Source organism: Staurois parvus, unplaced genomic scaffold, assembly GCF_062004578.1.
Source record: "Staurois parvus isolate SC_StPar_1 unplaced genomic scaffold, SC_StPar_1.0 ptg000903l, whole genome shotgun sequence".
In the NCBI taxonomy this organism is placed as follows: Eukaryota; Metazoa; Chordata; class Amphibia; order Anura; family Ranidae; genus Staurois; species Staurois parvus.
Window position 1 is genome coordinate 956,768 of NW_028318699.1, and position 17,115 is coordinate 973,882.

Sequence of the window (17,115 nt, forward strand, 5' to 3'; positions counted from 1 at the left end):
AATCTCTTTTCCTCCAGACGTAAAGAGTGCGCCTTTGTCCTCTGTGATGACCTCAGGGTGAATAACTCTACACCGAGTTCACTATATGAACCACTGATGTATTTATACATGGAGATCATATCCCCCCTTATGTATTATACATGGAGATCATATCCCCCCCCTTATGTATTATACATGGTGATCATATCCCCCTTATGTATTATACATGGAGATCATATCCCCCCTATGTATTATACATGGAGATCATATCCCCCCTTATGTATTATACATGGAGATCATATCCCCCCTTATGTATTATACATGGAGATCATATCCCCCCTTATGTATTATACATGGAGATCATATCCCCCCTTATGTATTATACATGGTGATCATATCCCCCCTTATGTATTACACATGGAGATCATATCCCCCTTATGTATTATACATGGAGATCATATCCCTCCTTATGTATTATACATGGTGATCATATCCCCCCTTATGTATTATACATGGAGATCATATCCCCTCTTATGTATTATACATGGAGATCATATCCCCCCTTATGTATTATACATGGAGATCATATCCCCCCTTATGTATTATACATGGTGATCATATCCCCCCTTATGTATTATACATGGTGATCATATCCCCCTGTGCTGCCTTGTATTACACAAGGCATTCTTTAGCATTCAGCAGTGTCTGTCCCCTTAAGGTCTGAGACTTCCTGTTTGCTAACTTGGGAGGAAGTGACCTCATCTCTTCAGACTGAAGAAATTCTACAATGCAAGTACATGTGGGATGCTGTTCCCTCTTCATATATGGGCTTGATTAGACCCCCAAAGTCTGTAAGTACCCCTCCTATGTACTGAGGAATGTTATGTATATAGCTAGGTAGTTAGATATGTACTCATGTCTGTTTATTCTGTTTGTATTTCAGTTTTACCATTTATTCACGCGCATTCACATTCATTCATTCTCATTATGTCACATGTTATCAGTAAAAGATCATCGGTTATCAATCATCGACTCTTTACTGTGTGGACATCAAAGGTTATACTGCCTGTAATCCTCTGTAACCCTTTCATAACTGCAGAGAAGGCAGGACAGTAAAAAGACTTACACGGTTACTTCAGAGCGCATTGTGTGAAAAATCTACAGCAAGCCCCACAACACAGAAAAGACTCTTAACTGTTAATACAGCAGCACGTGTGTGTGAAATCCCCACAGCACAGCCAATCTAAGGCATAGCAAAGTGAAACTAACTCCGCTTTATGAAAGATATCACTAAATTAACCCTTCCTAAAATCTCGTGCAAACAGGAAGAAAATATGCACAGTACGCTGGAAACTAGGTCACAATGCAGCACGCCGAGAACTTATAACAAATCGGATCTGTCGTCATCCAAAGCAGAAACCGCCAGATCTAAGCGTTCAAGTTCCAGGCATTCAAACGTCACAGATCTATCGTCAATCAGTGCTGGGGCAGCCAGGAGTAAGCATACAAGTTCCAGACATTCTAGTGTCACAAACTTGTCTTCAGTCAGCGCTATCGCCGCCAGGGCACAAGCCAAGGCCGAGGCCGCATGCGCCATGGCCTCCTATGCCATACAGGAAGCAGAGCTTATGAAAGAGCAAGGCTACCTAGATGAAGAGCAGCAGAAGAGACAAGCCGAAGGGGAAGCTGAAATAAAAAAGAGACAAGCCGAAGGGGAAGCTGAAATGAAAAGTAGAGAAGCAGAAACGCTTAGGAGAAAGGCAGAAGTACAAGCCTCTTTACACATACTCCAGCAACAGAAAATAGCTGCAGCAGCCATAGCTGAAGCCGAAGTTCTCGCGAGAGCTGCAGATATTCAGTTTGTAGAGAGCGATGTACTGGAAACCCCGATAACACCTTTCAGTACATTCCAACGCACCCATGAGTACGTGCAATCACAAGCAACCCTGTACCCTGATAAACAGCCTAGTGATGCACCGAAACCATCAAGGACCCAGTTGGGAGCAGATAGCTTTGATGTTACGCATCACTACAAGACTGAACCGCCACGTGATAAGTCAACCAATCACGGGCTCAGATACCAAACCGCCAACACGCTAAGAAACCAAGTAGATGGCGATATAACCTCTCCTCGTGCAAGACCAGATCTAGACTACAATAGAGGAGAGCAACCATCTGACCAAAATAGACTTAGTTAAATACCTCAACGAACCCATCAGTCACTATCAGCCAGTAGTCCCGCGTTTGTACCCAGAACAAACGCACCTGACACAGCAAGGGTTACAGACGTGTCGAAATACCTGATGCGCCGTGAGATGGTGAGCACTGGTCTCTTGAAGTTTGACGATTGTCCTGAAAACTACTGGGCCTGGAGGTCATCCTTCCTAAGCAGCACCCAAAACTTAGAGCTGACAGACAGAGAGAAGCTCGACCTACTCGCCAAATACCTAGAACCAGAGTCCTCAGAGCAGGCCAAAAGAATCAGGTCAGTGCATGTCCATGATGCAACAGCAGGACTTGCGATGGTCTGGCAGAGAATGGAAGACTGCTATGGGTCACCTGAAGTAATTGAAGAAGCACTTTTAAAGAAAATTGAAACTTGCCCGAAAATGACAAACAAAGACAATCAGAAGTTGAGAGAGCTCGGAGACCTACTCCTAGAGATAGAAGCAGCAAAGACTAGTGGAACTCTGCCAGGTCTCTTATACTTAGACACAGCACGTGGAGTAGAGCCCATAATCGAGAAGCTCCCTTTCAACCTGCAAGAAAGGTGGGTCTCTCAAGCATCAAGATACAAGAAAGACTATCGAGTTGCATTTCCACCGTTTGTCTTCCTTGCTGAATTCGTTGTAGACCAAGCTAAGACACGCAATGACCCAAGCTTCGCCTTCCTGAACAAGAGAGTTGCAAGCTCCCCAAGGACAGAGAAGCAGCCACCAGTACACTACAAAGAACGCAGAGCAACAGTGTCTGTGCGGAAGACAGAAGTCCCGCCTGAGGCTGCAGCCAATCAGGAAGACAACACAAGCAAAGAAGTTGAGGATCCAGACAAACAGTGCCCAATACACAACAAGCCTCATGCACTAAGAAAATGTCGCAGTTTCAGAAGTAAGACATTAAAGGAGCGCAAGGCTTACCTTAAAGACAATCACATTTGTTTCAGATGCTGCTCAATGCAACATCTTGCAAAAGACTGTAAGAGAGAAATACGGTGCACAGAATGCAACAATGACCGACATCTGTCAGCACTGCACCCAGGACCACCACCATGGAGATCAGAAGTTCCAGCAACTCAAGAAGATCATGGTGGGGAGCAAAAAGAAAGTGCAACAACAGCGATAACTTCAAAGTGCACTGAGATCTGTACAGAACCAGGACTCTCTAGATCATGCTCCAAGATATGCTTAGTCAAAGTGTATCCCAACGGTCTCAGAGAAAAGGCAGTGAAGATGTATACAGTCCTAGACGAACAAAGCAACAGGTCTCTAGCAAAGACAGAGTTCTTCGACCTCTTCGGTGACAAAGGAAGTTCAACTCCATACACCTTGAAGACATGTTCTGGAGTTATAGAGACATCAGGGAGAAGAGCAAATAACTACACCATCGAGTCATTAGATGGAAAGACGCAGCTGACTCTTCCTACCCTCATAGAATGTGACATGATACCAGATGACAGGTCAGAGATTCCCACACCTGAAGTGGCACGTCACTACCTTCATCTCGTGCGAATAGCAGACAAGATCCCAACACTCAACCCAGATGCTGCAATCGTCCTTCTACTAGGAAGAGACATACTGAGAGTGCACAAGGTCAGAGAACAATACAATGGGCCGCACAATGCACCATTTGCTCAACGTCTTGATCTTGGATGGGTTATCGTTGGAAATGTATGTCTGGACGGACTTCACAAACCCGCAAAGGTGAATGTCTACAGAACAAATCTGCTGCAGAACGGTCGCACATCATGTCTTTGCCCATGTAACAACAGCATGCAGATTAAAGAGAAACTATCTAACCCAACACATCCCCAGAACATCCAGAGGTTCCTGGAAGATACAGCCTCAGCTGAAGATTCAGATCAGCTAGGCCACAAAGTGTTTGAGAGAACTCAAGATGATGACAAACTAGCACCATCTGTTGAAGCTAACCTCTTCCTTGAGATCATGGACAGAGAAGTCTTCAAAGACAAAGCAGGCAGTTGGGTAGCCCCACTACCATTCCGTACACCACGGCATCGTCTTCCCAACAGAGTGCAAGCAGAGAAACGCCTTGCGCTATTGCAGCGCACTCTTGAAAGAAAGCCAGGCATGAAAGAACACTTCCAAGAATTCATGCGGAAAATCTTTGACAAAGATCAAGCTGAAAAAGCACCAGCACTGCATGAAACACAAGAACGCTGGTACTTGCCAATATTCGGAGTGTACCATCCTCAAAAACCAGGTCAGATACGTGTAGTATTTGATTCCAGTGCAAAGCATGAAGGTATTTCCCTTAATGATGTACTTCTCAGCGGACCAGACCTGAACAACACACTTCTTGGAGTCCTTATCAGATTCCGAAGAGAACTTGTTGCAGTAACAGCAGATGTACAGCAGATGTTCTACTGTTTCCTTGTCCGTGAAGACCACAGAGACTACCTGAGGTTCCTATGGTATGAAGACAACGACCTCAACAAAGGTATCATAGAGTATAGGATGAAAGTACATGTGTTTGGGAACAGTCCCTCACCAGCTGTCGCTATCTATAACTTGAGACGAGCAGCGCAGCAAGGTGACAGACACAACCCCGAAGCCAAACAATTTGTTATGAAAAACATTTATGTAGATGATGGACTTGCTTCCTTCTCCAGTAGTGGAGAAGCCATTGACATTTTGAAAAGCACTAGAGACTTGCTAGCAGACTCTAACATAAGACTGCACAAAGTGGCTTCCAACAACAGCAAAGTAATGGAAGCATTCCCAGCAGAAGACCGTGCAAAAGACCTTAAAGACCTAGATCTAGGTACAGATTCACCACCCCTTCAAAGAAGCTTAGGGCTTAGTTGGGACTTGAAAACTGACAGCTTCACCTTCCGAGTATCCAGGGAAGAGAAGCCTTTCACAAAGCGAGGTGTCTTGTCTACGGTCAACAGTCTTTACGATCCCTTGGGGTTCGTAGCACCCATCACCATGCAAGGCAAAGCTCTTTTGAGAGAGATTACAACTGAGCTAGAACAAAGTGATTGGGACACACCTCTACCTGAAAAGAAAGAAATGCAGTGGAAGTTGTGGAAAGACTCTTTGCTGGAGCTTGAGCGACTTAGCATCCAAAGACCATACGTCTCTGTTTCTTTGTCTGTTACAAAACGAAGAGAGATACACGTGTTTTCAGATGCATCCACCGTGGCTATAGCAGCTGTAGCCTACCTTAGAGTCATAGACACTCAGGGACAAAGCCATGCAGGATTCATCTTGGGAAAGTCTAAACTGGCTCCAAGACCTGCTCACACGGTCCCACGCTTAGAACTTTGTGCTGCTGTCCTAGCTGTGGAGATAGCAGACTTACTCATTGCAGAACTGGACATTGAGATCCATGCAGTGAACTTCTACACAGACAGCAAGATTGTTTTAGGTTATATCCATAACGCTTCAAGAAGATTCTACACATACGTGTCAAACAGAGTAACACGTATCAGAAGGTGTACAAGTCCAGAACAGTGGCATCACATCAGTACAGACAAGAACCCTGCTGATCATGGGACTAGACTGGTACCAGCTGCTGTCCTCAAACAGACTAACTGGTTCACAGGTCCATCCTTCTTGACTGGACCAGAAACTGAAGAGACTGATCAGAAAGGAACTTTTCAGCTTGTAGAACCAGACCAAGACAAAGAGGTAAGACCTCTAGTTGCAGTTTACAAGACTCTAACCACCAGAGAAGGTCTTGGCTCATGTAGGTTCGAGAGGTTTTCCAGCTGGAAGTCACTCATCCGTGCCATAGGGAAACTCATCTGCTTGGCCAGGTCCTTCAGCAAAACAGCCAGTGTTGACCAGGGTAACAATGACTATCTTGAGCGAGCCAATGTCACCATTATCAGATGTGTTCAGCAGGAAGCCTTCAAGGAAGAAATTCAATGTCTTCTCAAGAAAGAAGACCTTTCTAAACACAGCCCACTCAAAAAGTTGAACCCTGTCCTTGATGAAGATGGAGTGATGAGACTTGGAGGTCGTCTACCCGCAGCTGATATGACTATTCTAGAAAAACATCCCTTTGTCATACCCAAGAATCATCACGTTGCCGTTCTTCTGACAAGACACCACCACGAGCAAGTTGCACATCAAGGTCGCCACCTCACTGAAGGAGCAGTCCGTTCAGCTAGATTGTGGATCCTAGGAGGTAAAAGACTAGTCTCCAGTATGATTAACAAATGTGTAACTTGCAAGAAAATCAGAGGAAAGCTTGAAGTCCAGAAGATGTCAGACTTATCTCCAGACAGGCTGGCTTCAGACCCTCCATTCACAAATGTAGGCCTGGACGTTTTTGGTCCTTGGAACATTTCTTCTCGCAAGACCAGAGGAGGCAGTGCAGAGAGCAAACGCTGGGCTGTTCTTTTCTCGTGTATGAGTACCAGAGCAGTTCACATTGAGGTAATTGAGTCTCTATCTACCTCCAAGCTTCATCAATGCCTTGAGAAGATTTTTCTCCATTCGAGGACCAGCAAAACAGATTCGTTCTGACTGTGGCACAAACTTTATTGGAGCCTGCAAGGAATTGAAGATCCTTGCAACAGACTCAGAGACAAGTAACTATCTTCAAAACCAAAGATGCACTTGGATCTTCAATCCTCCTCATGCCTCACATATGGGAGGAGCTTGGGAGAGGATGATTGGAGTAGCTCGCCGCATTCTAGATGCAATGCTTCTAAAGATTGGATCTACTCGTCTCACACACAAAGTCCTAACCACGCTGATGGCTGAAGTCATGGCTATCATGAACACCAGACCTTTGGTCCCAGTGTCTACTGACCCAGAGATGCCAACCGTCTTAACACCGGCAACGTTGCTGACCCAGAAGATGGAGATGGTGACAGCTCCCAACGGGGACTTTGATCTTAAAGACTTGTACACCAAGCAATGGAAACAAGTTCAAAGCCTTGCCGATATCTTCTGGAAGAGATGGAGACAGGAGTACCTGATGACCCTTCAACCACGCAACAAATGGCAAGCCGACAAGCCCAACTTACAAGTTGGAGATGTTGTTCTACTAAAAGACTCTCAGGCCCACAGGAACGAGTGGCCAATTGGACTCATTGTGGGGACTGATGCTAGTAGTGATAGCAGAGTCAGGAAAGTAGAGGTCAGAGTAGTAAAACAGGGCACCCCTAAGGTGTACCTTAGACCCATCACGGAAGTTGTTTTACTCCTTCCAGGAGTTTAATAGTGGCATATCATTATTATGCCAGGTGGGGAGTGTGCTGCCTTGTATTACACAAGGCATTCTTTAGCATTCAGCAGTGTCTGTCCCCTTTAAGGCCAGGACTTCCTGTTTGCTAACTTGGGAGGAAGTGACCTCATCTCTTCAGACTGAAGAAATTCTACAATGCAAGTACATGTGGGATGCTGTTCCCTCTTCATATATGGGCTTGATTAGACCCCCAAAGTCTGTAAGTACCCCTCCTATGTACTGAGGAATGTTGTGCATATTGCTAGGTAGTTAGATATGTACTCATGTCTGTTTATATTTCAGTTTTACCACATTTATTCACGCGCATTCTCATTATGTCACATGTTATCAGTAAAAGATCATCGGTTATCAACCATCGACTCTTTACTGTGTGGACATCAAAGGTTATACTGCCTGTAATCCTCTGTAACCCTTTCATAACTGCAGAGAAGGCAGGACAGTGTGCCTTAACAGATGTTGCATTAAGAGGGAAGCACTAAGGCCTGCGTTTGCTCCATCAGTCCAGCATACCTCTGTTACCTCCTAGTTATGCCCAATAACAGAATGGGGCCGTATTGAGCACATAGTGTGGACCTCATGTGTGCTCAATGTTAAATTCTTCGTGTGGCATTGTCATGAATAATGCTGGTCTGCTCCCAGTTATACTGTAGCGTCCTACCCCTTAGTATTTAACATACCCTGGTTCTTTCTGATACTCCAAAACCATCACGCACCCTTTGAATAACTTCAGACCAGGCTTAAAACAGTTAATGTAACTATTACTGATGAAACTTGGCAGTACAGTTCAATGTAAACAATTTGATTTCAATGTGAACAATTCTATTTGCCCAACACTAACTACATTTTTTTTGGCTGCCCAGGGAGTCCATGCAGGCAAAGTCCATTGCTGGTGATCTTCTGGAACCCTAGTGTCTGTAGCAGACTGGAAGGCGCAGCGTTCTCTCCTACAAATCGAGTCTAGGTGAGAAAATTGACATCTTCGGGTGGACTGCAGGTCTCAGCAGTCCCCCTCTGTGACGGGCGTGGCGTCAGACCCTAGCCCTCCTCACCATCTTGGGACAGAAGGATCAGCCAATCTAAAACCGCGCTGCCATTTGCATAACAATGCCACTCTCAGCTGCACCCTGCGCAAAGATTTTCCAGCTCACTGGACCACAATCTATGACCCCTTGTGAGAATAGGCTGCTTATGAGAATACAGGAGGGCATTATTGTGAGATTTTTTTTTTTTTTTTTAATGGTTGGCTGAAAAAAAGACAAAGGTCCATCCAGTTCAACCATTAAAAAAAAAAAAAAAAATCTCACAATAATGCCCTCCTGTATTCTCATAAGCAGCCCATTCTTACACGGTGTCAGCTGCTGCCAGAAGGACTTTGACAAACTCAGTGTACCTGCTTTAAATAGTGAGGATGAATTACTGCACAGTGTCTGCAGCTATAGAGGTCAGTGAGGACTTGTTTTTAAAGTGTTACATAGTTAGTCTGAACTGGATGGACCTTTGTCTTTTTTTCAGCCAGACTAACTATGTAACAGTTTAAAAACAAGTCCTCACTGACCTCTATAGCTGCAGACACTGTGCAGTAATTCATCCTCACTATTTAAAGCAGGTACACTGAGTTTGTCAAAGTCCTTCTGGCAGCAGCTGACACCGTGTGAGAATGGACTGCTTATGAGAATACAGGAGGGCATTATTGTGAGATTTTTTTTTTTTTTTTAATGGTTGAACTGGATGGACTTGTCTTTTTTTCAGCCAGACTAACTATGTAACTATGTTCTCTATGTGTCCTGTTCACTCCACAACAGTGGTATCACGGGCAGATTTTTTTTCTGCACAGGAATCTACATTGTGTATAAAACTCATTGATGCGCGCATGAAAACTGATGAATCTGCGCATATGGTGGCACAGTGGCTTAGTGGTTAGCACATCTGCCTTGCAGTAAATGGGTCATGGGTTCGATTCCTGACCATGGCGCCTCCTGCATGGAGTTTGCATGTTCTCCCTGTGCTTGCGTGGGTTTCCTCCGGGTGCTCCGGTTTCCTCCCACACTCCAAAGACATGCTGGTAGGTGAATTGGATCCATGTGTATGTATGAATGTGAGTTAGGGACCTTAGATTGTACGCCCCTTGAGGCTTAGGGACTGATGTGAATGATATATATATATATATATATATATAATGTATGTAAAGCGCTGCGTAAATTGACAGCGCTATATAAGTACCTGAAATAAATATGGTGTGAACGAGGCCTAACAATGGCGATTCTGATTCCTCCAAATGCCCCCTTCCTCTCCTATTATTTAGTCCTGGCCTCTCGCGTCATTCTTGCCCCCCTGCGCAGAAATCACATGCTAGAAATAATCATTATATATTACACTCCATAGGTTGCAGAGGTAATCTGCATTTTTGGGCAAACCATGGTGCAGGACAACAGACTGTGGAAGGGCACAAATGATTTTTTTTTTTTAATTTGGAGGTCAATAAGTGGCTCACAGGTGAGTGACAATTGTTTATTACACTTGACCAATCCCTTTCGACTGTTCAGCTTTCAGTAGGAATGCCCTTTGACCTTTGTGGTCCCAGAAAGTAAGAAGACTGAACAATGTACTAAGGAGTAGAACCAGAAGCAGAAAGATTGGGGAATGAAACAAAAATCTTCTCCCACCCGCTATATAAAACAAACAAAAATATGGAAAACATTATGCGGTCTTCCTTCTCCGACTCCCCAGACGCCTGCGCCTTTGCTTGTATAAGTGACGGAAATTGATGGCGAGTCCTGTCAGGAGAGAAAAAGGAGAAAACGCTTTTAGAACGGAATTTCAGGCATACGATGTACAAACTATTAACCCTTTCACTGCCGCAGAGGTAAGGCTCATGTCGGCAGCAGCGGGTAATGCGTGGAAATGTTACAAGCCGACTGTTGGCTCTCGGATGCATGTGATCAGGTGGCTATTCAGCTGCCATATTGCTTCCTTGGATCCCCAGAATGTGCACCACCCCCAATGTCTCCTGTCTCACCTGTCCTATGATCCCGTGGTGTCCTCCCCACAGCCCGTTTCACCAGCCGTCTGGCACCAGTATCTCCAGTGTGGGCACCCGGCTGTGACAAAGTTTTTTTTTTTTTTTTTTTTTTTTTTTCAAACCTGAAAATTTGAACATTTCAAACAACCTGCCCAGTGGATCCAGCGATGTCCTGCAGAATCCTCTCAGAATTCTGCCCTTTCTCGGTCCCGTGCTACCATCTTCTTATGTGACGTCATTAGGTTCCGCTGCCGAGCCTCACAATGTGCCGCTAGGTCCGCCCCTTCCTCTATCGATGAAAGTGTGTGCCTCCTATGATGTGTGACTGTGTGATGTGCATATCCCCAAGAGCCACAAAAGGCTTAATGCATGTCATTCGCCTAGGAGAGTGAAGTGCAATGGGGGGAGGGGAAAGGGGGTGGGAACGGGTTAGAACTTTAAAAATAAAACAAAGTACATAAGCCTGGCAGTACTAGGGTCCTGGGTTCGAATCCCAACCACAGCACCACCTGCCTGGAGTTTGCATGTTCTCCCTGTGCCTGCGTGGGTTTCCTCTGGGTACTCCGGTTTCCTCCCACACTCCAAAGACATGCTGGTAGGTTAATTGGCTCCGGTCTAAATTGTCCCTAGTATGTGTATGTATGAATGCGAGTTAGGGACCTTAGATTGTACGCCCCTTGAGGGTTAGGGACCTTAGATTGTACGCCCCTTGAGGGTTAGGGACCTTAGATTGTACACCCCTTGAGGGTTAGGGACTGATGTGAATGTACAATATATATGTAAAGTGCTGCGTAAATTGACGGCACTTTATAAGTACCTGAAATAAATAAGCAAAAAAAAAAATTTGCTCTTCATGTAGAGGAGGGGAGGAGGAGTGGAGAGGAAGGAACTATACTCCGAGGGTGAAGATCCGCTTTACACATACACATAAATGCGAATGCAAGCAAACGTCCACGTGAGAGCAGTAATTCATTCACAATTATCTCTGAATCAACAACCTGTGAAGGCTTTTAATTGCATGCCGCCCAGCCACTGTACATATACGGCGGCAGGGCGGCACTCACAGGCAAAACCACGTTTTTGTAAACAAATAGGGGGCGCGCGTGAGGCGCGCCTCCGCCCTATTTGTCCTGTGGATCACCGCCGCAGATGTCAGTCGCCGGGTCACAGCCACTCCTTAGCGGCTATGTCCCGGCGATCGGCGGCAAACAGTAACAGAGAGCACAGCTGCAGTAGCTGTCTGTCACTTCCCTGACAGCTCGAGGATGAGCTGATCGAGAAAGAACAGTTTCTGTCTCCCGATCAGCCTTGTCCCGCCCAGTACACAGCCCCGCCCCCTAGTAAAACACTCCCCTCACTCCTATAACCCTTCCCTGCAAAATAAAGTTAACCCCTTCCTCCCCAGTGCCATTAGTACAGTGTCAGTGTTTTTTTTTTTGCACTGATCACTGTATTAGTGTTTTTGGGGATATCAGTGACCCCAAGTCAGTAGTCCCCAATGTCAAAATGTCCACCACAGTCCCGCCATAAGTCGCTGGTCGCTGCCATAAGTCCCTGATCGCCGCCATAATTCGCTGATCGCCGCCATTATTAGTATAAAAAACCCCCTAAAAATCACAGTATCTTTCCCGCCATTTGTAAACGCTATAACTTTCACGTAAACCAATTAATTTACACGTATTGGGGTTTTTTTTAGCAAAGACATGTCGCAGAATGCATTTTGGCAGAAATTTATGACTAAATTTGATTTTTGCATTTTTTTTTACTGGACATGTTTTATAGCAAAAAGTCCAAAATATTTTTTTTTTTCCTCAAAATTGTCAGCCTTTTTTTTTATAGCGCAAAAAATAAAAACCGCACAGACGATCAAATACCACCAAAAGAAAGTTCAATTTGTGGGGAAAAAAAGGATGTAAATTTCATTTATGTACCATATTGCATGACCGCGCAATTGTCCGTTAAACTAGCGCAGCGCTGTATAGCAGAAAAATGGTGTAAATTGCAGTATCTATACCATAGTTTGTAGACGCTATAACTTTCACACAAAGCAATCAATATACACTTATTGGGATTTTTTTTACCAAAAACATGGAGCAGAATACATTTTGGCCTAAATTTATAACCATCTTTGAGTTTACTATATATTTTTTATAGCTGAAATTAAAAAATATTGTTTTTCTTCAAAATGTTTGGCCTTTTTATGTTTATAGCGTGAAAAATAAAAAGCGCACAGGTGATCAAATACCACCGAAAGAAAGCTCTATTTGTGTGAAAAAAAGGACGTAAATTTCGTTTGGGTGCAGCATTGCATGACCGTGCAATTATCAGTTGAATTAGTGCAGCGCCGAGTAGCAAAAAGAGGCGTGGTCATTAAGGGGGGTAAATCCTCAGGAGCTCAAGTGGTTAACATACTGTCACCCTAGCAGTACAGGGTTACCATGGTGACACTGTACTACTTGTGGAGGGTGATGAGGATTTTTTTATTTTTTTTTACACTAATTGCTATTACATCCATAAAGGCTGTAAAAGCAATCATTTCTGCTTCTCTCTGGCTGCATTCTTGCAGCAATTGAGAAATACTGTGTGAGCTGTGATTGGTCACAGCTTGTCACATGGTACAAGGCTGTTGTGAATAGCCCTGTACCATGTGATCTCTGTGATCATTCACAGATTTCACACGTAGTAAGCAATGATGTCAGAAGTGACATCTTGCTTACTACTCTTCATGTGATCACTGATTGGCACCTCACACAGAGGTCCCGTACAGCGATCGGTGTTCGGAGGACACAGCGGGCAACAAATCGCGGTGCCGCACGCTCCCAGGGAGTGCGCACAGGCCAAAATAGTGGGCGCCGTTTATGAACGACAACCCGCCCCTGCCCTGCCACTGTCCGGCCGTTTATATACAGCAGCCGGACGGGAAGTGGTTAAAGCCTAACTCCACGTGTCTCTTTTTAAATATTTCTTTTGCGCCAAGATGGTCTAAAATACAAATATAAAAAAATATTAAAAAAATTTAAAAATACAGCGCCCCAAGCAAGAAAACCTGTCAGTGCAGTAGCTGTATTACCTGTATCCCATTCCATCCCATTCCCAAAACAACGTAGCCTCTGGCTGAGAGCTGCTAAGCCATTCATGGGAAGAACTGTAGTCCATGAATGAATACAAAGCTTCCTCTGATTGTGAGGTCAATTGCCTCAGCCAATCAAAGGAAGCTTTGTATTCATTCATGGAATACAAAGCTTCCCCTGAATGGCTGTGAGTGGAAAGCTAAAAAAGCTCACCCAGCAAGCGCCCCTGTTAGTGCAGTAAATAATTTGTTTGGGCCAGCTTGGCCGAGGCAAACTATTCAAAGGGACCTTAAGCATGGAGTTAGGCTTTAAATGAAGGCATGTGAGATAATAAAACCGAATCATTACCACTTGTATGTACATATACTGCGGCGGGGTGACCACTAAAGGCACTGTGACGTTACTGGTACATCGCTGCCCGTTTCTGGGAGTTGGGCACATGCCCCCCGTCTACTCCGCTGTGATTTGACGTAGCAGGAGTTCGTCAACAGATCCCGACCAATAATTCATGTCTGGGACCTGCTGATCGGCTGTGTCCAATCACCAGGAAAAGAAACAAATCAATATTTATTGAAAAGCAGCACAGTTCACACATTAACACTTGTTAGGCACAAAATTAACCCCTTGATTGACCTTAGATGTTAGATCCTTCCTAGCCAGTGTCAGTACAGTGTCAGTGTATATTATTAGCACTGATCACTGTATTAGCGTCACTGGTGATGTCAGTGGCAATTAGTTAGTTCCCACAAAGTGCCAGTGTCAGATTGCCCGCCGCACTATCACTGTTCCACTGATTGCCGCCATTACTAGTAGAAAAAAAAAAAAATTCCAGTGTATAAATACGATAGTTTGTAGACACTATAACTTGCATGCAAACCAATTAATATAAATTATTGGGATTTTTTTTTTTTCACCAAACATTTGTAGTAGAATACATTTTGGCCTACATTTTATGAAGAAATTTTGATTTTTAAAGTGTGTGTATGTGTGTATGTATATGTATATATATATATATATATATATATATATATACATACACACACATATAGTATTTATTATTATTTTATATAATATATATATTTATTATTTTATTTTTGTGTGTGTGCGTATGTATGTATATATATATATGTGTGTGTGTGTGTGTGTATGTATGTATGTGTATATATATATATATATATATATATATATACATACACACACACATATAAAGTATGTGTATCTATATATGTTTATTATTATTTAATTTTTTTTATTATTATTTTTACTATTATTATTATTAATTTTTTTTTTTAACCGCTTGCCGCCCTGCCACTGTGTATATACGTGTGCAGGGCGGCAGTGGAGCGCAAAACCACGTTTTAAAACGGGTTCCGCGCTCCCGACACTTTCGCTGGCAGGGGGCGCGCGCGCTCCCGCCGACCCGCGGGTGACACGATTTGATCCAGGAGGGATCAATCATTAGATTTCAGCCAGTGATTTCTGGCTGAAATCACATGATCGGTCCCTGTCCTATCCTGTCCTGTGTTGATATTTACACAGGGCAGGATATGATGTCATTCTTCTCTGCCTGGACACATTCCGTTCCAGACAGAGAAGAAGACATCCAAAAAGTGAGTACAAAGCACTACACTACAGTTAGAACACTCTAGGACACATTTAACCCCCTGATCGCACTCCCCCCCCCCCCCCCCCCAGTTAACCCTTCACTGCCCAGTGTCACTGATCAGTGAAGCGATTTTTACTGATCAGTGTCGCTGGCGACTTCCGATAGAGTTAGCGCCCCTCCCAGATAGCGCCAGTTTGCCCGCCAGTACACCAGTAATCCCGTTTAACCCCTTGATCGCCCCCCCAGTTAACCCCTTCACTGCCCTGTCACCAGTGTCACTGATCAGTGAACCAATTTTTACTGATCACTGTATCAGTGTCGCTGGCGACTTCCGATAGTGTTAGCGCCCCTCCCAGATAGCGCCAGTTTGCCCGGTAGTGCACCAGAAATCCCATTGAACCCCTTGATCGCCCCCCTCCCCCCCCCCAGTTAACCCCTTCACTGCCCTGTCACCAGTGTCATTGATTACAGTGAACAGATTTTTACTGATCACTGTATTAGTGTCACTGGTGACTTCCGATAGTGTTAGCACCCCTCCTAGATAGCGCCAGTTTGCCCGCTAATGCACGGGATTTTTTTTTACCAAAAACATGTAGCAGAATACATTTTGGCTTAAATTTATGACTAACTTTGAGTTTATGATATATTTTTTATAGCTTAAAGTAGAAAATATTGTTTTTTTTTCAAAATTTACGTATTTTTTTTTATTATAGTGCAAAAAATAAAAAGCGCACAGGTGATCAAATACCACCAAAAGAAAGCTCTATTTGTGTGAAATAAAGGACGTAAATTTCGTTTGGGTACAGCATTGCATGACCGCGCAATTATCATTTGAATTAGTGCAGCGCTGTATAGCAAAAAAAGGCATAAATTACAGTATCTATCCCATAGTTTGTAGACGCTATAACGTTCACACAAAGCAATCAATATACACTTATTGGGATTTTTTTACCAAAAACAAGGAGCAGAATACATTTTGGCCGAAATTTATGACTAACTTTGAGTTTACGTAAATTTCGTTTGGGTACAGCATTGCATGACCGCGCAATTATCATTTGAATTAGTGCAGCGCCAAACAGCAAAAAAAGGCGTGGTCATTAAGGGGGGTAAATCCTCTGGGGCTCAAGTGGTTAATAGCAAAAAGTAAAATATATTGTCTGTCTTCAAAATTTTCAGCCTTTTTTTGTCTATATAACAAATAAAAACCAAATGGTGATAACATACAACCAAAAAAATGTGAAATTATATAAATTCCATTTGGGTACAGTGTTGCGTGACAGCGCAATTACCAGTTAAAGTAGCACAGTCCAGAATAGCAAAAAGTGGCCTGGTCATGAAGGGGGTAAAACCCTCTGGAGCTTAAGTGGATAATCTACCGCAATACAAACAGTGGGGGTTTTTTTTTCTGTTTTTGTTTTTTTTTGTTTATTTGTTTTGGGGTTTTTTTTATGTTTTTTTTTTTTGTTTTAGTAGAATAGGGGAAGGCTGGTCCTCCTGCCATCTTTATATTGCCTTTGTGTCCTTGTTGCAGACTTTCCTTCACTTCCTTATGAGAAAAAAAAAGAGAAACTAGAGCTCTGGTTAGCAGTTAACCCCGGCAGGTGGTTGTAATCCCCCTGTTCTCTCCTAATATAAAGAGAGAATGTTTTTGGGTGAATTTACGCTTTTTATGAATATATGACGATGTGTTCATTGCATTTCCTTTTCTTTGTCCTCTTGTCCCCCCCCCCCCCCCCACCCCCTCAGCTGCAGAGCTCCGATTCCTTGGATACTCTGGAAAGACTTATTGACCTCAATAATGGGGAGGGTCAGATCTTTACCATCGATGGGCCCCTGTGCTTAAAGAATGTCCAGTCCATGTTCGGGTAAGTGAGCTCGCCTGCCCTGCATGGAGTCTGTCTCTAGTTAATTTACTGCCGGATATTGCCGGGCTTGTTAGAGATTAGTTGTCATGTGAGAGGATTATAGTGTATAGCTGGCTCTGAGTTTTTAGCATG

General features: G+C 43.8%; 1 protein-coding gene across 1 annotated transcript in view; it reads left to right on the forward strand.

Moving 5' to 3' along the window:
- The first annotated feature begins 7,386 nt into the window (after positions 1 to 7,386).
- The window catches only part of LOC149442182 (integrator complex subunit 14-like), a 79,050-nt gene continuing 69,321 nt past the window's right edge, over positions 7,387 to 17,115 (forward strand). The window contains exons 1-2 of the mRNA XM_089656411.1: positions 7,387 to 7,621; positions 16,865 to 16,983. Of these exons, the coding sequence (XP_089512537.1) occupies positions 7,568 to 7,621; positions 16,865 to 16,983 (173 nt within the window). The 5' untranslated portion in view covers positions 7,387 to 7,567. The remainder of the gene's footprint in view (positions 7,622 to 16,864; positions 16,984 to 17,115) is intronic.